This window comes from Bos mutus, chromosome 10 (assembly GCF_027580195.1).
Source record: "Bos mutus isolate GX-2022 chromosome 10, NWIPB_WYAK_1.1, whole genome shotgun sequence".
Classification (NCBI taxonomy): domain Eukaryota; kingdom Metazoa; phylum Chordata; class Mammalia; order Artiodactyla; family Bovidae; genus Bos; species Bos mutus.
In genome coordinates this window covers 27,497,854-27,520,143 of record NC_091626.1, presented here as the reverse complement: position 1 = coordinate 27,520,143, position 22,290 = coordinate 27,497,854, and the positions used below count along the sequence as shown (strand labels likewise).

Sequence of the window (22,290 nt, the reverse complement as noted above, 5' to 3'; positions counted from 1 at the left end):
TCTCCATTCTATCATAGTTTGCATCTAATAATCCCAAACCCCCAATGCGTCCCTCCCCAGCCCCTCTGCCCCTGGCAGTGAGAGGCCTTCTCTACGAGTGAGTCTGTTTCTGTTTCGTAGGTAGGTTCATTTGTGTCGTATTTTAGATTCCACACGGAAGTGATGTCACATGGCACTTGTCTTCTCTTTCTGATTCCCTTCACTTAGTATAGTCTCTAGGTCCATCCATCTTGCTGCAAATGGCATTATTTCACTCTTTTGTATGGCTGAGTAGTGTTCCATTGTATATATGCACCACATCTTGTTTATCCGTTCATCTGTCAGTGGCCATTTATGTTGTTTCCATATCTTGGCTATTGTAAATAGTAAATAGCTGGTTTTTGAGATCTCAGGTTTTGCTGGGTTGAGTTTCACATCCTCCAGTAGAAAGGGTGGATGTGTTAATACTGAATATCCAGATCCCATTACTAAAGTGTTACTGTACTAACAAGTCGTGGGATTATCACTCACTTTAAAAAGCATTTTTGTTTTGTTTTGGCTAATGCTTGCAAATAAAACCAATAATGCCTACCATTCATTGTATATAATCCAGTAAATATTTTATGTTTTTATATATAAAATTAAATTCCACTTAATTATAAGTATTCAGATCTTGTATGGAAAGCTTCAATCAACAGCACACTTATTTCAAGTTATATATATATGTGTGTGTGTGTATATATTATATATAAATAATAATGTTCCTCACATTTATTTGCCACAGTTTTATTTATACATAAAATTAAGTGTTAACTCTTTCAAAGTCGTAACAACAGGAAATTATATACTTACATCAGTGAATGCTCAAAAAATGTTAGAACTCTTTCTTTAATTTACTTCCAGAGTATGAGATGAAAATCATCAGTGGCAGCAGAGTTTTCCTTGAAAGCAGTTTAGGTTTGGAGAAATACAGTTTATTCAACGCCAATCTGTTTAATAACATAGCTGACCCATTTATTCAGTATTATTTTAGATCAGAAGCTGGTATATTAGAAAGTAGGAGTTTTATTGTGGCTCATAAACTTGACTCCGAAGGCTATGCCAAGAGTTCCAAAATGATTTAGATAAAGAAAGCGTTGTTAGGATAAGATATAGAAGGTTCTTATACTCATCTAAATTGAAAAATTCTGATATAGGTGTACCTTATTATTAAGGGATGTGAAAGTTGGACCATAAAAAAGGCTGAGTGCCAAAGAATTGATGCTTTTGAACTGTGGTGCTGGAGAAGACTCTTGAGAGTCCCTTGGACTGCAGGGAGATCAAACCAGTCAGGCCTAAAGGAAATCAACCCTGAATATTCATTGGAAAGACTGATAACTAAAGTTGAAGCTCCAGTACTTTGGCCACCTGATGCGAAGAACCGACTTATTGGAAAAGACCCTGATGATGGGAAAGACTGAAGGCAAAAGGAGAAGAGGGCGGCGGAAGATGAGGTGGTTAGATGGCATCACTGACTCAATGCACATGAACTTTAACAAACTCCAGGAGATAGAAAGCCTGGCATGTTGCAGTCCAAGGGTTGCAAAGAGTCAGACACGACTTAGCGCCTAAACAACAGTGAAGGGAAATAATGTTGATCATCCTTTGAAAGTTGTAATTGGCTTGACATTTAGTTTCAGAGCTATGGATACCCCAAAAGTAATTGCCTTTAAAAATTATTATACAACTGTTCACAAATAATAGTATGACTAACACCCTTTAATGAGGTGTTAACCCACCTTTGTACCTCAGCTCACTTTAGCATAACCTTTCACCTACTTTAGCACATACATCTGTTACCTATTAAGTCTGGATTTATAAAAAAGCATGTGCACAATTATCTTGAAAGTGAAAGTTTCTCAATCACGTCCGATTCTTTGCGACCCCATGGACTGTATGTCGCCCACCAGGCTTCTCTGTCCATGGAATTTTCCAGGCAAGAATACTGGAGTGGGTAGCCATTTCTTTCTTCAAGGGCAACCCAGGGTTCAAACCTGTACCTCCTGCATTGCAGGCAGATTCTTTACCATCTGAGCCACCAGGGAAGCCATTCTAAAGTATAAGACTAAAAGATTGTATTTTATTTCCATTTAAAAAAGTCTTTTTGCATTGGAAGGAATTAATTGCCTAACTTTCAAAATGAAATGTCACATTAAAAAATTACAGAAGTGTGAAGGCCTTTTTTTTTTTGCCTTCAAAATCTATTTGTTGAGTATATACTCAATTTATGGCCTTATATTGATTGTTAGAGTTCATAGATCTACAGTATAGCTTCTGCCTTCAAGAATTCACAGCCGATGGAAAATGAATAAATTAACAGTCAGTGACAGCAGGGGTTGGCAAACTTTTTCTAAAAGGGCCAAATAGTAAATATTTTAGGCTTTGTGGGCCATATGGTTTCTGTTGCAGTTACTCAGCTCTGCTGTCATAGCATGAGAGCAGCTATAGACAATCTGTGAACAAATGAGCATGGCTGCATTCCAGTGCAAATTTTATTTACAAAACTAGACATGAACCCTTGTCCTGTAGTTTGCTGCTGTCTGAATTGTAGTATAGTGATATAAAACTTATGGTTGACACACACCAGTCTGCTGGATATGCGTGAGCAGAAGAGGACACAGAAAATGTCAAGGAGGAAGGAACTTACAGGCTGAGTCTTGAAAGACAGGCTGTTATCCAGGAGAAGCAGCATGGAAGGCCCATGGATTCATGAACTGCAGAGACTAAACAAAGGCAGAGATGAGAGCTCATTTTGTTAAATATTTAGTGGGGACCTTTTAAAAAGGTAATCATTCAACCCTTTCCAATAGCATCTTTCTAAGTAGTATTGAAAATTGTAGGTACCAAAATTCTATGACTTAACTTCACATGTGTAGTTTCTTTACATTTATACATATGAAGAATTGGTTTTGTATATTAAAATGGAAGCATACCAAAAATTGCCTTGTCTTTAGAGAAAGTCAAGTGTGTTACTTTATTTATTTTTCTTTCTCAAGGCCATGCTAATTATTTGGCAGTGTATAATAGTTCGTTGATTTTTCACAAACCAAACACCCTTGTGTTACCATGAGGCCACAGTTTAATTGTCCAACACTACCAATCAAAATTCTTAGACTGCTTCTCTCATAAACTTAATTACTTTTCATCTCTGAGCTTTCAGTCAGTTCTCTGGCTTAAAATCCTTATTGCTAACAATAATTTTGCTTGTGTGAAGAACAGCGTGGGCATACTCTGTCTGCCCACCTTTTCCTCCTAGACCTGTCTAGAGTTCGATTCTCTTTAATTGATCACTGCAGTGTAGGCTTCTAATTTCCAGGAAATGCCTCTTATTCCAAAATCATCTATTTCTTCATCTGAAAGTCTCTCTCTACCTCCAGCAGTGCTTCCAAACTGAATGTGGCAACTCACTGGATCTTGGGATAAATTTAGTAAGTTGGGCTTGTGACTGGCATTTAAGAGGAGCACAAGGGAGGGACAAAGAGAAGGAAATTTTTTGTGTTATAACCACTGTAAAGTCGCAAAGAGTCATACAGCAACATCAGATACAAACAAAACAAGGCTGTCTCCTCTCCACCACTTGTACTTAACATTGTACTTGGAGTCCTAGCCAGATGCTAGTTTGCAGTAAGGCCAGAAACAGGAAGATAAGGCACAAAGATTGGCAAGAAGTAAAACTATCTATTTGCAGATGACATGATCACCTATGTAAAAATGGTTAAAAATTTAAAACCTCATAGTATCAAATGTTGACAGTGGTATGGAGCAACTAGTACTTTCAGACATTGCTATTGGATATGTAAACTGGTACAACCACTTTGGAAAACAATTTGAGAGTTTTATCTTATGTTGTTATGTTTAGTCACTTCAGTCGTGTCTGACTCTGTGACCCTATGGACTGTAGCCTGCCAGGCTCCTCTGTCCGTGGAATTTTCTAGGAAAGAATACTGGAATGGGCTGCCATTTCCTCCTCCAGGGGATCTTCCCGAACCAGGGATCAAACCCATGTCTCTTATGTCTCCTGCATTGGCAGGTGGGCTCTTTACCACTAGCACCACCTGGGAAGCCCATTTTCTTTTATAAACATAGATATACCCAAAAGTTCTGATCCTAGGTATTTACCCAAGGGAAGAGAAAATTTGCATCCACAGAAAGATTTCTATCTGGACTTCTCTGGTGGTCCACTGGTTAAGCATCCACCTGCCAATGCAGGGGACATGGGTTTGATCCCTGGTCTGGGAAGATGCCACATGCTGCAGGGCAGCTAAGCCCGTATGCCATAGCTCCTGAGCCCACGCTCTAGAGCCCGTGCACCGTAACTACTGAGGCCGGGTACCTTGATCCACAACAAGAGAAGCCCCTGCACCACAGCCAGAGAGTGACCCCTGCTTGCTGCTACGAGAGAAGGCCCACTTGCAGCAGTGAAGACCCAGCGCAGCCTAAAAATAATACAAATACATTTCTTAAAAAAGAGAAAGACTTGTACCTGAATGCTCGTAGCGACTTTATAATGGACCAGTGTTGGAAATTACCTAAATGTCCATCAGTAGCTGAATGGGTAAATAAGTTGTGCTGTGTCTGTACAGTGGGGCATTATTCGGCAAAAAGGAGGACCAAACTACAGATACATGCAGAGCTCAGATAAATCCCAAATATTCTGCTGATCAAAAGAATCCTTATGCAAAAGAATACATATTGCAGGACTCCATTTATACGAAATCCTAGAACAGGGAAAACTCAGGGGACAAAAAGCACATTCAGCACTTGCTTGGGACCAGGACTGACATATTGACTCCAGGGAAGCACAGGAGAACTGTTCTGGTATTTTTGAGTACTGTTCCAAAACTTGAACTTGGTGGTAGTTTAACTAGAGTTTTTACATTTGTGAATTAAATAAATTCACACACCTCAATAAAGTGTGCTTTAAAAAAAGATTGAGACATTTAAAAGCAAATTAAAAAAAAAAGCAAACAATGAAATCACTATTCAGAAAAAAATCTTAAGGCTAAAAAATTACTTTGGGAATATGAAAAAGTTCTGGAGATGGATAATGGTTGTAGAACAATGTGTCTACTTAAAGCCACAGAATCATATGATTAAAAATGGTTAAAATGATAAGTAAATTTTATGTAATGTATATTTTACATTTTTTAAAAAGGTTAAAAGAAAAAGCTATGTAAACAAAAAATCTTTAAAGAATTAGAAAAATGTATTTTTGTTATCTTAAGATGGTTTGTGCTTCTCAGTAATGACTTTTAAAGAATTAGCTAAGCTAAGTCAAGTCACTTCAGTCGTGTCCGACTCTGTGCGACCCCATAGACGGGCAGCCCACCAGTCTCCCCCGTCCCTGGGATTCTCCAGGCAAGAACACTGGAGTGGCTTGCCATTTCCTTCTCCAATGCATGAAAGTGAAAGTGAAGTTGCTCAGTCGTGTCTGACTCTTCAGGACCCCATGGACTGCAGCCCACCAGGCTCCTCTGTCCAAGGGATTTTCCAGGCAAGAGTACTGGAATGGGGTGCCATTGCCTTCTCCTTTAAAGAATTAAGGCAGGGTCTAAAAACTACAGCAGGCTTCTGTGATTTCTTTAGTCAAAGGTTAAATGCTTAATCTAATTATAAGTGATAAATATGTTTAGTATTTTGGCCTGTATTTATAAAACCAACAAAGATAAGAATTCTTGAAGTGTTCATGCTTTGAGTGTCAGATATTTGAGTATAAACTAGTAGTATTAATATTGCCTAGCCAGGTGTCATTTCCTGTAATTCAGAGTATCCCAACAATTGTATTTTTAGAACTGAATTTATACTGAAGGAAATGTCTCGTTTAAACTGCTCTGCCCTTTGGTTTCTAACTGGTGATTGTCCCCTGATATTTTTTAAAGCTAAAGCGTTTTATACTCAGTTTGCTCTTTATTTGCAATTTTTGTATCAACCTAAGAGTGGACTCATTGGAAAAGACTCTGATGCTGGGAGGGATTGGGGGCAGGAGGAGAAGGGGATGATAGAGGATGAGATGGCTGGATGGCATCACTGACTCGATGGACGTGAGTTTGGGTGAACTCTGGGAGTTGGTGATGGACAGGGAGGCCTAGTGTGCTGCGATTCACGGGGTCGCAGAGTCGGACATGACTGGGCAACTGAACTGAACTGAAGTATAAAAACAGATGAATTGTTTTCATTGTTATTGTTCTTCATTTGCCTGTTTTCATCAGAATAAATCTTTCCGTGGTTTCTGGTGAGACTGGTGTGAATCTCTATAGACAGAAGGGGGGATTGGAAGATGATATCCCTTGGGAAAATGACTGCTTTCTTGCATGGTGATTTGCTTCCAGTTCCTAGGTTTTGAGAATAATAGGCAGTTTAAAACTCTGCCTGCCAAAAGCAGAAGAGCTTTGGGAATTTTTTCATCATGAACTTTAAGGGAGTTTATGACTTGCTAGATTACAATATAGGAAGTGAATGTCTTTGCAGGAAAATCTGTAGAGCTCAAAGTACAAAAGAACAGAAGCCTCTACATAAGATGCTTTAAGGGAATAAACATGTTATCTCTTTATGGTTCATTCTGCTCTAGGGAAGCACCACCAAGCGAGTCAAACACAGAACGTGATTGCATCAGACAAAGTAGCGGTAATACCGGTTGCCCATGAACATGAGCACAGCCATGACCACACACAGCTGCATGCCTACATCGGCGTTTCCCTCGTACTGGGCTTTGTTTTCATGTTGTTGGTGGACCAGATTGGCAGCTCCCATGTGCATTCTACTGACGGTAAGTGGCCCCAAGGTTTTCTGGGAAGTCCAAAAAATTTGCATTTTAGGTGATCATAAATGATTGAATGATTCAGTATGTATCAATGGCCATATTTAGTACTAAAACTCTTGTCTTAGGTTCTGGTGAACATGTTGTTCATTTGAGGAAGCTAGTGGGTTGTGACATGTGGCACAAGAGAGTGTTTATTGGGTTACTACCAATTATCTTAAAGCTGTTTCATTTGATGGAGGTCTAGGGCAGAAGTTCTTAACCCTTTTTCTGCCATGGAGCCTTTAAGCAGTCTAAAGCCTGTGGACCTTTCATTGGGATAAATAATGTTTTTAAATGCATAAAACATAGTTCATAGGACTACAGAGAAAATCAATTTTATTGAAATATAGTTACTAAAACATTAAAAACAAGTTTGTGATAAAGGATGTCTTCTTTATCAATGTATTAAATAATGATATAATATATTTAAATTATAAGCAAGTTAGAGTTAAATTTAATTGTTTAGGACATTAGTATAATAGCTATTGTTGAATAGCTTGACTAAGAACATTAAATTCTGAGATGGGCTTTAACAGGCAACAGATTGTCAAGTTGAACATCCAGTTGATTTGGGTTTTTGTTGTGATGGTTATTACATGGACAGAGGAGCCTGGTGGGCTGCAGTCCATGGGGTCGCGAAGAGTCAGACACGACTGAGCGACTTCCCTTTCCCTTTTCACTTTCATGCATTGGAGAAGGAAATGGCAAGCCACTCCAGTGTTCTTGCCTGGAGAATCCCGGAGACAGGGGAGCCTGGTGGGCTGCCGTCTATGGGGTCGCACAGAGTCGGACATGACTGAAGTGACTTAGCAGCAGCAGTGTATAAAAGCCTGATTCACAAAGATACTTTATTACTGATACACTTAAACACATTTGTAGCTTGCTTTCCTAGAAAGATAAACTTCTTTCAAGGACAACTAGAATTCTCCAAGACTTTTAAAATCAATTCCAGTCATAGTAACTTTTTTGTCTTGAGATCAATGAATTCATCTTTGGTTAAATCAACATCTTTGATATGGTTTATATTAAAAAGGATTCTGAGCCATGATGCACCTTTGATACCATTGTGATACAAATAAATTTAAAAGGGTTATAATAGACATGAGAATCTATAGATATTTCTTTTCAAATAGAGAATTGTACAGATAGAAACTACTAGAAAACATAGATATCTTGGTCCTCAGTGAGAGATCCCATGACTTCTACTGTTTGGTGGCTAAATGACTGTTAGGTACAGAGTTGCCTCATAGCTACGCAGCTCCATCACGTGAGCATTTACAGACAGGAAGACTGTGAATCAAGCAGTGTGTCAGAACTTCGCAGTTGAGTTCAGTAGCTCATTCGTGTCCGACTCTTTTGTGACCCCATGGACTGCAGCACGCCAGGCTTCCCTGTCCATCACCAACTCCTGGAGCTTGCTCAAACTCATGTCCTTTGATCAGTGATGCCATCCAAACATCTTATCCTCTGTCATCTCCTCCTACTGCCTTCGATCTTTCCCAGCTTCAGGGACTTTTCCAATGAGTCAGTTCTTCACATAAGGTGGCCAAAGTACTGGAGCTTCAGCTTCAGCATCAGTCCTTCCAATGAATATTCAGGACTGATTTCTTTTAGGATTGACTGATTTGATCTCCTTGCAGTCCAAGGGACTCTCAAGAGTCTTCTCACAGTTCAAAAGCATTAATTCTTCCATGCTCAGCCTTCTCTATAGTCCAACTCTGACAACCATACATTACTACGGGAAAAATTATAGCTTTGACTAGACAGACCTTTGTTGGCAAAGTAACATCTCTGCTTTTTAATATGCTATTTAGGTTTGTCATAGCTTTTCTTCTAAGGAGCAAGCATCTTTTAATTTCATGGCTGCAGTCACCATCTGCAGTGATTTTGGAGCCCAAGAAAATAAAGTCTGTCATGGTTTTCATTGTTTCCTCATCTATTTGTCATGAAGTGATGGGACCAGATGCCATGATCTTAGTTTTTTGAATGTTGAGTTTTAAGCCAGCTTTTTCACTCTCCTCTTTGACTTTCATCAAGAGACTCTTTAGTTCCTCCTCACTTTCTGCCATAAGAGTGGTGTCATCTGCATTCTGTAAGCAGTACTTCTATAAGCCCTTAGTTTAAAGTAGTGATGAGTGAAAGTGATAATAAGAAGGTATCTTAGGATGACTGTAAAATAATATAAAGTTATCTGAATTCTATTGGTAAAGGTAGTGCTAATATTATTTGTGGATTATTGTCTATATTTATGACAAAAGGAGATGCTAAAGTTCAGTTAAAGGTTAGTAAAAATAAAAATGCACTTTTTTTTCAATTTAAGATCACAAACACCCCCTGCATCATTCTCCCTGTGTTCTCCTATTAGACCCCAGATTAACAATCCTTGATCTACAAAAAAAAAAAAAAAAAAAAACTGTGGAAAAGCTGGCAAAAGACGTGAACAAATAGTTTATGAAAAGATGTAAAAATAGTTTTTAAATACATGAAAAGATGTCCCCTGCATTTAAAATAAGAAGAATGCAAATCAAAGTTCCACTGAGATGCCATTTCTCACCTGTCAGACAGTCACAAATTCAAAACCTTGAAAACATATATTTATTCTATTGGCAAAGCTGTGATGATATAGGCACTCTCATCTGTTGCTGTGGATGTTCCTAGTGGTACAGTCCCTGTGGAGGGGAGTTTACCTTTCAAGCCAGAAATCCCACTTCTAGGAATCTGCTCTGATAATTCAGCTCCAGTGTGAAGATGCATGTGCACAGTACTCAATGCGGCATTGTTTGTCATTGTAAAACCACTTCAGTGTCCAGTCACACAGACTGAGTGAAGTGTTGTGTGTCTGTGTAATTGAGTTCTCTGTAGCAATGAAATAAAATAAGGAATCCAATCTCTGTCAACCAACAGGGAGAAATTTCCAGGAAATATGTTAAGTGAGGGGGAAAAAAAATAAATTACCATCTGTCATATATTTGTGTAAGAAAGAAGGAGAAACAAGGAAACATGTATATATTTGCTTATCTTTACAAAAAAGAAACATAAGGATCAGCTAGAAACCAAAGTTGATTACTTGTAGGAGTGAGGGCAGTTGTGGAATAGGGTAGAAGGGTTTTAAGAGAGGGCATGACACTTCCCTAGGCATGCCTTTTCGATACACTTTTAACTTTTGGAAATATGTTAATGTTTTCCATATTCAAAATATAAAATGAAGTCAACAAGGGTCGGGGAGCCAGCTGAAACAGATGAACTATACATCAAATGAATAACACAATCACACTGAAAGGGATTTAAAAAGAATAAATTCAAGTAAGTCATGAATGTAGTTATTTGGTGATATACCTTTAGTAGTGGGTAGAGTTGGGCAAGAAGTATAAACAATACTGAACTCTTTTTAGTAGGCTTTGTCTTTTCTAATGGTGTGGGCAAAAAAGCATTCTGAAACTATTTCAGATATGTTACAAGGTTGAATAAATGAGTAGCTGTGCTGCTGTTGGTGAAACCAGAATCCTCACTGAGGAAGAAGGGACATGCAAACAGGGAATGAGGGAAAGCAAGAAAGAACCCCTGCAGGGGTGGATTGGAACTGGGACTATTGGAATCATGATTTCGAAAACTTGTATGTGTATGTGTACATATATACATGTGTGTTTACATATACATGGGTGTAAGTCATAGCTGTGTGTGTAGAGAGGGCCTAGAAGTTAAGACACCCCACTGGCAATGAGCATATCAGGGCTCTTCAAAGAAAGGACTGATTCTAGGATGAGGCAGGGTAAGGATAAAATGAGCTTGAAATATCTAGTGCTCAAAATATATATGAAGAAAAAAGATGGGATCGTCACAGGATATAGGAACCAGCTTGAAGGGGCTTCCATTGGCCAGATCTCAGACAGTTTGTCCTCTGAGATGATTAAGAACAGCAATAAAGCATAAACCATTAAAAAAAAAAATGGGAATCAATGCCCACATCCACACGAGAGAAAAATAAAAGAGGGGAGGACATTTGCTTCCAGCAGAACGCTAAATACTGGTAAACATGAAAGCGGTTGGAATTGGACATTTTTGCAACCTTTCTAGTAAAAATTGGCTCAGGCCAGAATCGTCAATAAATGTTAGATCTAGGGGATATGTTTTGATTTGCTTATTAGTTGCAAAGGGGGAAAAAGTAACTAAATGAAGAAATCAGACAATACCTTGATCAGATGATCAATATTAATGTCACTGGTATTCTGCTTCAGTGTGTACAGAAAGTTCCTTTTAGATCAACCTCCCTGCAGGTGACTATAAACTTTAGACAGAGTTTTGAAAACCCACTGTCTGAAGACACTAGAGAATCACCTGAACGAGGCAAATTATGGAAGGGAGTCTACACTGGGAACTGATTTTTACAGCTTTTAGTTCCTGTTTCTCCTTTTAGCAGTCAGTGCCCTATGGGGTAGCCAACTGATAGAAGAGTCTTTCTGGCCTAAAGAGGACAGAGTTCAAGGTAACTACAGTCACTGCAGAGTGAGAGGAGAATCTTAGGAAGGAGACAGACAGAGGAAGTCAGCCCTAAATTCTGTGTATAAAGTAGCCAAGTCTCTGGCTAAGCCCTGAACCATGCTTTCTTGGGCAGGCTCCAGGCAGGTCCGCTAAGGACGAAAGAACTAAACTGAGACTTAGGCAGCTGCCCAGAAGACAGAATTTGCAGTTTGAGCCAAATCAAGTTACTTTAAAGCAAAGCAAAAAAGAAATCAACATTCTTTGAGGAATGTAATAGAATCCACAGTATCCACAAGATAACGTTTACAGTGTCCAAGATGTAGTCCAAAATTCACACCACCAGTGAGCAGCAGGTGTACGTCCTGTGCGTCTGGATGTGATAGTCTGAGAAGCATCAGCTATGTAGTATTCCATCCAAGAATGCTTTTTCTAAGGACACATCAGACAGATCCAAAAGTAAGGACCACTCTGTTAAAAAACAAAGGTGCAGGGAGGGGAATGTAGTCTTCAGAGATATCAATGTCACAGAAGTCAAAGGCAGAGAAAATGTTTCAGATTAAAGGAGACTAAAGAGATAGTTGGAGAAGGCAATGGCACCCCACTCCAGTACTCTTGCCTGGAAAATCCCATGGACAGAGGAGCCTGGTAGGCTTCAGTCCATGGGGTCGCTAAGAGTTGGGCATGACTGAGCGACTTCACTTTCACTTTTCACTTTCATGCATTGGAGAAGGAAATGGCAACCCACTCCAGTATTCTTGCCTGGAGAATCCCAGGGACAGAGGAGCCTAGTGGGCTGCCGTCTATGGGGTCGCACAGAGTCGGACACGACTGAAGCGACTTAGCAGCAGCAGCAGCAAAGAGATAGTTACAGCTAAGTATAACATGCAGTCTTAGACTGGATTCTTCTTGGGAAAGGAAGAATGTTCTGAAAGTCATTCTTGGGCAATTGACATAAGTGAAATATGCAAGCGAGTAGAAAAAAATCTCAGTGGTATTTACTGAATTTGATAACTTTACTGTGATTATGTAAGAAAATATCCTTTCCCATTAGAAATACACACTGAAGGATCTAAGGATAAAGAGTTAACGAGTAGTATAAAGTGCAGTATACTCTTAAATGGTTCCAGGAAAGGAAATGTCTGTGTGTGGTGTGGAGAGAGAACAAGAGAGCCTAAGTACAGATGATAAGGCAAATATGGCAAAACGTTGGACAGGGTGTTAAGAAATTGGTTTAACTGGACTGGACAGTGAGAAATACAATGTATCAGTTGATGTAGAGCTCAAGAACCTACTTAATAGAGCAGTTTGGATTGAATTTGAAAAGTAGCAGATTCTTAATGTGTTAACTGACCCCTCAAAAGAGTGGTGAGTTAGGAAGATGATTCTGACAAGGATGTGTCAGATGAATTTGGTTAGGGAGAGATGAGAGTAAGAGGAGACATCCAGATCTACTGCTAGTTTAGGGGTTGGAGAAGGGGTTGTTTGGGTTGATGAAAATTTAGGTTAGGATGGTGGCAGTAAAATGGAGAAAGGCAAATGTAACAGACGTTTTGATGTTGGAATAAAGATAAAGTTGCAGGAGGCTGAGGAAGGGGCAGGGGGAGGCAATGACAATGAGACTGGTCTAGAGAGAAGTGGCCAGAGGCTGCAGAGCAGGCTCCTTGGAGAGCTGGAGTGGCAAGGGGTGTGAGGCAGCTAGGGTGACCTCTTGCCCGTTCAGGGAAGGCTGGGTCAAATGAAGAGTTCCCATCTGCCCGTCTCTTCAGGACAGGAGAAATTTCTAAGTGTTTGAAGCAAAAGGAAAAAGACAATAGTAAGGAAGATAATAGTAGTCTACTTAAAACAGCTTTCAAAGAATTCTTCCACCTCCAGGTGAATGTCCTACTAGCTTCTGTTTCCTGTTGCTTCACGGCTGACTTGCCTATTTTTTACTTCAGATCCAGAAACAGCAAGGCCCAGCAATTCCAAAATCACCACCACGCTGGGTCTGGTCGTCCATGCTGCAGGTGGGTTCAGATGGCAGGGGACCCCTTTTTCTGTCACACAGGTACCATCCACAGGAAATACTCTTGGGCTGACCTTTTGGAGAAGGGGTTGTTTAATGAAGTCCTCCAACAGAAGTATGAACCCCAGTGTACGCAGTGTCAGGGGATTGTAAGCTAAGGATGGTTTTTATATTTCTTATCAGATGAAAAAGAATAATTCATGGCACATGAAAATTACATGAAATTCAAATCTCCGTGTCCATAAGTGAATACAGCCATGGCCACTTGTTTACGTATAATCTGTGGCTACTTTCACACAACAATGGTAGAGTTGAGTAGTTGCAAGAGACCAAATGGCTCACAGAGGCTAAAATATTTCCTATCTGGCCCTTTAAGAGAGGTTTGCTGACCTTTTCCCTAGGACCTCATCTCGCACACTTCTGTACTGAATAGCCCTGTGCCTGTTATCTACCCAGAATGCCAGTTGAGGCAGGGGTGGGCTGTAGGGCGTCAGAAGTCTCAGCCTGCTGACTGGGAGCACCTTTGAACCATAACCACAGCCAGTCCCAGCTGTAGGGGTCTGTAAGTGACAGAAGCACGTGCAAGGTGACCTGTTACCTGGGCTTCATGGTGATGCGCTTTTCTAACAGAAGATTCACCCATTCAGCCAGTGCTTACTCATTACATACAAATCATCTATGCCGAGTCGTGGTGTCTTTGTTTTTTCACCTGCAAGATGCAGAGATGCCTCCTTTGAAATTTCTTGCTTTTTCTATTATTGCAGTTTAACTGATTAGTCAGTAGATTTTTGAATGTCATACTTTTTCAACAATAGCAACAATAACTGGCATATTAAATATCAAATAGCACCTGTGCTAAGCTCCTCACATGTTACCTCATGAAAACCTTGAGAATATGTACTTTATTGAACCCATTTTAGAAATGAGAAGGCTAAGGTTCACAAAGCTTAAGTAACCTTCTCAGAGCCTCGTCCAGCTCTATCTAACTCTGAAGCCCACACATGCACCCACCACACTATTATAGTTGTTATTTATAGTGTTTTATGTTTCATTTTTTCCAAATTCAGCTGACGGTGTTGCTTTGGGAGCAGCAGCTTCTACTTCACAAACTAGTGTCCAGTTAATTGTGTTTGTGGCAATAATGCTACATAAGGTAAGCAAAATTTTGGTGTAAGATTTGTTATGGACTGCACCTGTAATTAAAATTTTCTCTTTGGTCTTTGTGTTTTTCTGGAATGCAAATGTTTTTGTGGTTATTTTCTTAACTGCTGTTCACCTTAGAGAATTTAATAAATCTGTTTAAAACTGGGTCTTTTGCTACCATTTTCTTAAACTTGTAAGTTGAAGAGATTTTATTTTTTTATGGCATATACACAAACTGTTAAGTCCTCTACAGATTTCTGTATTTCATGGTAATTTTTGTTCATAAATATTTTTCCTTTCTTATACTTAACTAATTCACATAGACTCACACACACACAAATGGGACATTTTCTAGCTTAGAACATTAATTCTTAAAAGGCAGAGCCCAGACTTAGTGTTGGTTATACTTGGTTTTCTTGTATGATAAGAATTTAGTCAGACGACATGTACTTCATCACGTAGAAGCAATCCAGATTTCTAGACTAATAAGGGATGGTTTTTCTTTTCCAGGCACCAGCTGCTTTTGGGTTAGTTTCCTTCTTAATGCATGCGGGCCTCGAGCGGAATCGCATCAGAAAGCACTTACTCGTCTTCGCACTGGCAGCACCAGTCATGTCCATGGTGACTTACTTAGGACTAAGTAAGGTGAGTCTGACTCAAGGTTACCCGGACAAGTGTCTAACTCCCTGTGATTACCAAAACTTATGGTCTCTTACGTTGAGTTTTCAATTAAATTACTGCCTCAAGCTAAAAAGAAAATTCAACTTAGAAGCCTGTACTGTACAAAGTGTACATCTTAATTCTAAGTCAATCCTCTGCATAAATTTAGAACATTTTCTTATTCATTTAATTAAAAAACTTCTTTCCCATCAGTTCCAAAAATATTTGCACAAATACGTGATCTTTAAAATAATCCAATTTAAAGCTCATCAGACATGCTGGTTATATTTAACTGGTACGTAATAAGTCACAACAGTATGGATGTAATGTTTCAGTGAGCACAGGAAGTGTGAGTAACAAGCTTGCCGCAGCTTTAAGAGCAGTAGCGGATGAGCAGAGATCTCTGTATTCAGCTCAGACTCGGATTCTTCTGCTCCCGGCTCTCATAGCAACTCCCCAGGTCTTCGTTGTTACACTGATCGTACCTCCAGTCCTGAAGTGGCGTGTGTCATTTGTCACATCAGACCCCAGGCATTCTACTCTGTTGCTCCAGTTAGACCTTCCCGTGCCTTATTATTCTGTCCACTAGGGCTACAGTTCTTACCAACAACCCTTCCCGTTTTACTTAAATATCAATTGGCAGGCGACAGAGGAAAATCTTAGAACCAAAGCAACTTAGGGCCTTCCCCCACACTCTCTGAAGATCACTGATTCTTTTGAGTGTTATTCAGTTCGTATTTGATATAGAAAAGCTTGCATTGAAAGGAACATGAGAAATGAAATGGTTAAAGAATGGTTAAGTTCCTGTCAGTCAAGGCTTAGCTGATCTGGATTGCTAACACCTCATTGTTCACCTGAAGAGCTCTATCTTCTTTTAGTCAATGAGTAGTAATACATAGTTCCCTTTTAAATATTATCCTGTTTATCACTTCACTGATAAATGTACGTTTCTAGAACTTTTGGCAAAAAGATATAATTTTGGAGGCACAGAGTTACAGGTTACGTTTATGGCATGTTCTTAAATTTTCAGTTACTTGTCTTAGTCTCTAGGGCCACATTTTTAATTTTAAAAAAAGATGGAAATTAATTGTGTAAAGATTAGCTTTTGAGATATTTCTAGGCTCTGTGAGGGAAGGTACTACATTTCAGTTATCACTGTATCTCAGGCCCTGGCCCAGAGCCTGGTGCATATGGGAGGTTTGTTAATATTGGTAGAACAAATGAATGTATGAAATTTGATATCTGCATTAATGCTGTTGATTCCATCTTAATAATCTTGAAGTTTGTTTGTAAAAGTAATCCCAAGTGGCTCAGTGGGTAAAGAATCCGCCTGCAATTCAGGAGATGCAGGTTCGGTCCTTGGGTTGGGAAGATTCCTCTGGAGGAGGGCATGGCAGTCCATTCCAGTATTCTTGTCTGAAGAAACCCATGGACAGAGGAACCTGGCAGGCTACAGTCCATAGCGTCACAAAGAGTTGGACGTGACTAAAGCGACTGAGCACGCATGCACACATGGCCGGTAGTCTTAAACCCTTATTTGGAAGCTTCCCATAAATAACAAAATTGTTCTGATCTCAAGGTGTCCCCACTTCCCAAATCACACCAGTTATGAATATTGGGTGCTTTTTTATTATTATTCTTTCTGACTCTGCATGTTACTTGACTTAATTTTCTTCTCTCTCTCTCTCTCTTCACAGAGCAGTAAAGAAGCCCTTTCAGAGGTCAATGCCACTGGAGTGGCCATGCTTTTCTCTGCCGGGACCTTTCTTTATGTGGCCACAGTTCATGTCCTCCCTGAGGTGGGCGGAATGGGGCACAGCCACAAACCCGACCCCGCTGGAGGGAGAGGCCTCAGCCGCCTGGAGGTGGCAGCCCTGGTTCTGGGTTGCCTCATCCCCCTCGTTCTGTCAATAGGACATCAGCATTAACTGGTGAGGGTCCAGCCTCGGTCCACGGCCGTTCGCCATTCAGTGAGAACAGCCGGCACATGACAGACACTCACTTCCTCAGCCTCTCGTCTCGCCTTGCCCATCTCCACCTGTATTCCTAAAGAGTCCAGAGGGAGGTGAGAAGAAAACCTGGAGTAATGGAAAGCTTTCAAGTAGAAACAGCACACTGCGAAGGATACAGACATTCCGTTGTGTTGTCTTTTCAAGGGCCCTTGGCATTCTGAGTTTTGGTGTTTCCCTTAACCCTATTCTCAGGGAAGATGGAATTTAGTTTTAAGGAAAAGTGGAGAACTTCCTACTCATAATGAAATAATTATGAAAGTACAGTATTCTGTAATTAAGCTAAATCTCTTAGTTTAGAGGCTCTGCCACTGTATCCATTGATTTTTTAACATGGTTCTCGCCGTGTACGACTGGTGCTTTAGCATCTATGCCACTTGCCTTGAATGAAGGTCATGATGCCCATTGTGTTAGATGCTAAAGATAAGTAGTTCATCTGGGGCTAGAGTCGAGAAAATGATGGCAAGACACATTGAAAACTGACTTTACACTTGAGAGATCCGGTGAAGTGGGGACATCTGGGGGACTGAAACACCCCCTTGAGCATGCGCCTCTTGACAGAGAGCCTGCCTTCCATCAGGTGGGGCAGCAGAGGTGGACTAGCTTTAAAGAGGTGACGCGTTTTATAAAACATTTCTTTTCAAGTCCTCGTTTGTATAGAGGAGCCAAGTTCTAGTAGGTTCAGACCAACCTAGGCTTCCCTTCTGACTGTTCTAAGAACAGTCAGATCCCAAAGTATCTTTGGAAATTAAGGGGTGTTAAATTTTAAGTGAATTTGAACAGTTACTGACATCTTTGTAGTAACCTTTTTAGAAGAAAGATCTCCCAAACCTACTTGTCCTTTTTTTGTCTCTTAAGTATTTATCTTGGTAGACCAGCAGTCCCTCTGGCAAAATACTCAGTGCCCCTTCGGGACTGCCAGGTCAGCATCACGCAAGCACCTGTAGCAGGGAAGAAAGTCAAGATATATCACAAATGGGAGGTGTTTGCCTGTTGATTTAAAGCTTATTAAAATCATGTCTTTTGTCTCTTCATCTTTTCTGTATTTTATTCCTAACTTTTCCCTCTAGCCCTTCGTCCCTACAATTTGCTGCTTACTGCTGGTGGTGATGCTAATATTTGTGTGAGTTAAGTTCTCATCAGGACAGCCTCTTCTTGGAACTGTGATGATACAGATAATATTGTTTCTGTCCTCTGTTCCTTTCAATGAAGTTACCTTTGTGTCAATTGCAGCTTTGTTAAGCCCTTAAAATGTCAACTTCCTCGTATGTGAGATGATACAATCACTGATATTCTGGTAATTTAAACAATTGAGATATTAAAAATAGTAAGCAAACTAGGATAATTTGCCCATATTTGCCAAAAATCCCTGTAAACCTTGTGTTATCAAATAAGTGTATAATATTATATTGTTAATTTATTTTGATTTTCTGTACCATTTCAAAACACATTTCATAAAGTGGGAACCAAGACTATTTTTGTCAGGGCGTTGGATTTAGGAGTTTTTGAAACATTTTGTATAATGCATAGACCAGCATGCCCAGGATTTCTGTATTTCTTCCTAGATGTCACTGGGTCAGCAGCTGTGGAAAGAGAACTTGTGAGCCCTCTGCTGGCTAGACCAAAGTAGCATAAACAGGATCTGGTTTTGGATAGTGGCTGGGAACCGTTGAGAACAGCATAAAAACCAACAGAAGGTGCAGCAGGAAAGTCTAGGTGACTTTCCTGCTAACAGCTGGGACTTCAGAGAGTCATGGGGTTTCACCCAGTCCTTCAAAATGACATGGTTGCCTTGATTCTCCCTGGAAATGTACTTTGTTAAATAAATAGCTCATTTTAGTGTCTGGTCTGGTTTGAATAGTGGCACTTTTCTATCATATTGTTGTGCAATGATCTGAAATTTGTTCTGCTGGCCAAAGCCTCTTTCTGCAGTGCCTTGCCATCACACGTAAAAGTTGGGCTAGAATATCTTGCCGGGTAGGGCCTTGAACTCTGGCAAGGGCAGAACTCACCTCCAAATTGGTTGTCCCCTCTGGACCCCACATTAACAAGCAAACCTTTCAAGGCCTATCAGCTCTCAAGAGCTGTGGGCTGTCCAAGATTTTAAAACTGCTACCCCAGGAACCACTCATTTCCCTCCTGGTCAGCAGGCAGAAATAGCCATACTAATCTTACAGGGCTCGAACGCATCTCCAGGCAGCAGGGTACTGAGCGGCGTGGCGGGGGAGAACTTATGTGGGCAGTGTCCCAGGAGAGGCCACACTGATGGTCACTTACGGGCACATTTCAGCTCCATTTTCCTCTTGTTGAAAACTGCCTCCTTAGATGTGGACGCCTTAATGCTCTCACGCGTTTGGAAACCTTGGCAATACTTCAGTCGCTGCTGTGATTACAGATGGAATTATTGGCTACCAAAGAGATGCAGTTGATGATGAAAAGCACTGTCCTTCCTTCTTCATAACCAAAGTTAATCTTAATTACAGTTTGACTCCCTTTCCTCGGTACAGATAGACTTTCTTCAGATGTTGAGTGCTGTCTTAAATGGCGAATTAAGGTGAAAATTATACTCATCCATTCCCTTCATTTGTTCGCCAGTGAATTGCTTTTGTCGGTTGCCATATCCCCAAAGCAGCCATCTTCCAGGTATGATGGCTTTCCTGTGCGCGCTGTTGCCAGATTTCAGTTCTTCAGGTGAATTCTGCCCTGGAGTGCAGAGTGTTGAAACACCACCAGAGGCTCTGTGTTGTCCCTTTCCCTCTTCACCTTTTTATTTCCCTATTCAAAACAGCCAAATCTGTTCCTATATTTTGAATCATTAGAAAAATGAGAGAGGTGGCTGTTTTGAGTGGTCAGTTCTTTGTAGAAAGAAGAAAATGTAATGGTGTTTTTTACTGGCCTGCTTTTAAGTGTCACTGCCTGGTTTTTCCTGTTTTTCAAGGATTAGAACTAGGAGGACATGCCAGCCCCTCAGATACGTGGTAGCCAGGTACTGAACATGGGAACTGTGTGTATGTCAACAGCACAAGCCCCCAAAGCATGTTCCTGCCTTTGGGGCCCCTGAGCCCCATGGGAGACTGAGAATGACCAGATTTATCCAGAACTGCTGTAGGGCAAGGTGAGAACCCTCTAATAGTGTTCCACAGGGGTACCCTCCTTGCATTACAGGATTTTTTGCTCAACACAGAATGGTCCACATTACCCAAAGAGCACTGTTTGAGATGCTATGAAATTAAAACCAGTCATGTAGCCCCTTTGTACCTGAGACATCTAGATTCACCTGAGAAGACCTGAGGGAAATGTATGACTTGCATGAAAGGGCTCGACAGGCATTAGGAATTTTCTAGATATGCTCAGCCTAACACAAGGAGGTTGACTTTGATCTGTTTTCTCATAGCATCTTCTACTAAGTGAGAAATCTCATGGGCTAACACTGCAGTCCCCCTGGTTTGGTAGCCTAAATGGTGATTTTAAATGTCCCCTTTTTCTGGATCCTTTGTAAACATGAAATCATTCCACGGATGGCTGCCTTATAATTTTTGTCTCTTTCCACTTTAATTGTGAATGGTTAAAAAAGATGTTTTTGCTGTTTTCTGACTTGTTTTATGATATTAAATTTTTATTAGTGCATACCATATGTGAGTGGCTCATTATTGATCCTCTCGGCAGTTTTTCCATTTGGTGACCAGACTGGACCCACATTTGAACATCAGAAAAGGTAATGAAATGATTTGAGGAGCAGTGGAAAGATGTATCTATATGAACCTCCTTTAGGAAAGGAGAGAAAGAAAGGCAGAAGGGAGATAAAGGACTCAGTATACCATCTTCCCCAGAAATAGCAACTTATTGACCATTTTTTTTCCTTTGCCTTTGCTGTCACCAAATATTATTTATGAAGGTACCTATCTAATCCCAGAAAAGAGATGCAGGCCAGTAGATCCCAGTCACAGTGGATGCATTTCAAAGAGCAGTTACTAATGTGAGTATGTAGACACTATTAACAGTGGACCCTGGAAACATTTAAATGGAAGTGAAAATTATAAATTTGATAAATATTTTCTCCCTCTGTAGTACTGAAGCTTGCTTTTTAACATATACTGATAAGGGCCATATATAGCCATGTATCATTTAAATATATCACTTATCTGTTTATTCATTAGATTTCATTATTACTAATCCACTGTGTGCTGACTTTCTATGTGTATTGCATATGCTACTAGTTACAAAGTTTGTACCCAGAGTGTTAACATGTTTCCAGAAAACCTCTCCTCATGAATAAGAAAATAGGCCATGGGACATGGTACTCATGATTCCTGCCATCTCTCGCGAAGTCATCCCTCCTTTGCCTTAAGCAGTGGGTCATGAAATCTTCAAAAGCCAGCTTCAAAAGCCGTTTTATCCTATCACCCTGAGATCAAAATGTATGTATCTATGTGCCTGTATATGTGTACAGATCTGTATATGTACAGGTTTAGTCAAAATAGCCAACAGTCATTATTCTGTTTAATTTCTAATTCTTAACAAGCTAGAGCTGTGTCATACAGTGTGGTTTGTAGGATGTAGGAAATAAAACCAGCTTTGTGTCCCCCTGTTTGCCCCATGTCAGTGCCACTCCTCCAACTCCCTCTGTCCTCCAGGTCTTGTTCTGCGTCTTCTTTAGTTAGGCCAGGGCTTCCCTGATAGCTCAGTTGGTAAAGAATCCACCTGCAATGCATGTGACCCCGATTCAATTCCTGGGTTGGGAAGATGCACCAGAGAAGGGAAAGGCTACCCACTCCAGTATTCTTGGGCTTCCATTGTGGCTCAGCTGGTAAAGAATTCACCTGCAATGCAGCAGACCTGGGTTCAATTCCTGGTTGGGAAGATTCCCTGCAGAAGGGAAAGGCTACCCACTCCAGTATTTTGATCTGGAGAATTCCATGGATGTGACCACTGTATTTAAAGTTGTAATCTGCTCATCAGTGGTAAGAACCCCTGGGGTAAGAAGCTGATCACCTTTTAATATATGCTTTGTAATATATGTCTTTACTTTGTCCTTCTTGTCTGCTAAAATATAAGCTCCAGGAAGCTAGGTTCTCAAAAAAAAAAATCTTGTTAAATGAATCAGTCTGTTCTGAGGGGCCACTTTTTTCCTCATCTGTTCTCTCCCCTCCTTTCCTCCACTAGCTGCTGCCCTGACT

The 22,290-nt window shown here is 40.3% G+C and overlaps 1 protein-coding gene across 2 annotated transcripts in view; it reads left to right on the top strand.

The window, feature by feature from the left end:
* Nucleotides 1-20,745, top strand: part of SLC39A9 (solute carrier family 39 member 9) — a 49,698-nt gene extending 28,953 nt beyond the window's left edge. For both annotated transcript variants that reach the window (XM_070377658.1, XM_005905742.3), the window contains 5 exons: nucleotides 6,587-6,784; nucleotides 13,234-13,302; nucleotides 14,369-14,454; nucleotides 14,955-15,089; nucleotides 16,802-20,745. In XM_070377658.1, the coding sequence (XP_070233759.1) occupies nucleotides 6,736-6,784; nucleotides 13,234-13,302; nucleotides 14,369-14,454; nucleotides 14,955-15,089; nucleotides 16,802-17,032 (570 nt within the window). In that variant the 5' untranslated portion in view covers nucleotides 6,587-6,735 and the 3' untranslated portion in view covers nucleotides 17,033-20,745. The remainder of the gene's footprint in view (nucleotides 1-6,586; nucleotides 6,785-13,233; nucleotides 13,303-14,368; nucleotides 14,455-14,954; nucleotides 15,090-16,801) is intronic.
* The last annotated feature ends 1,545 nt before the right edge of the window (nucleotides 20,746-22,290 follow it).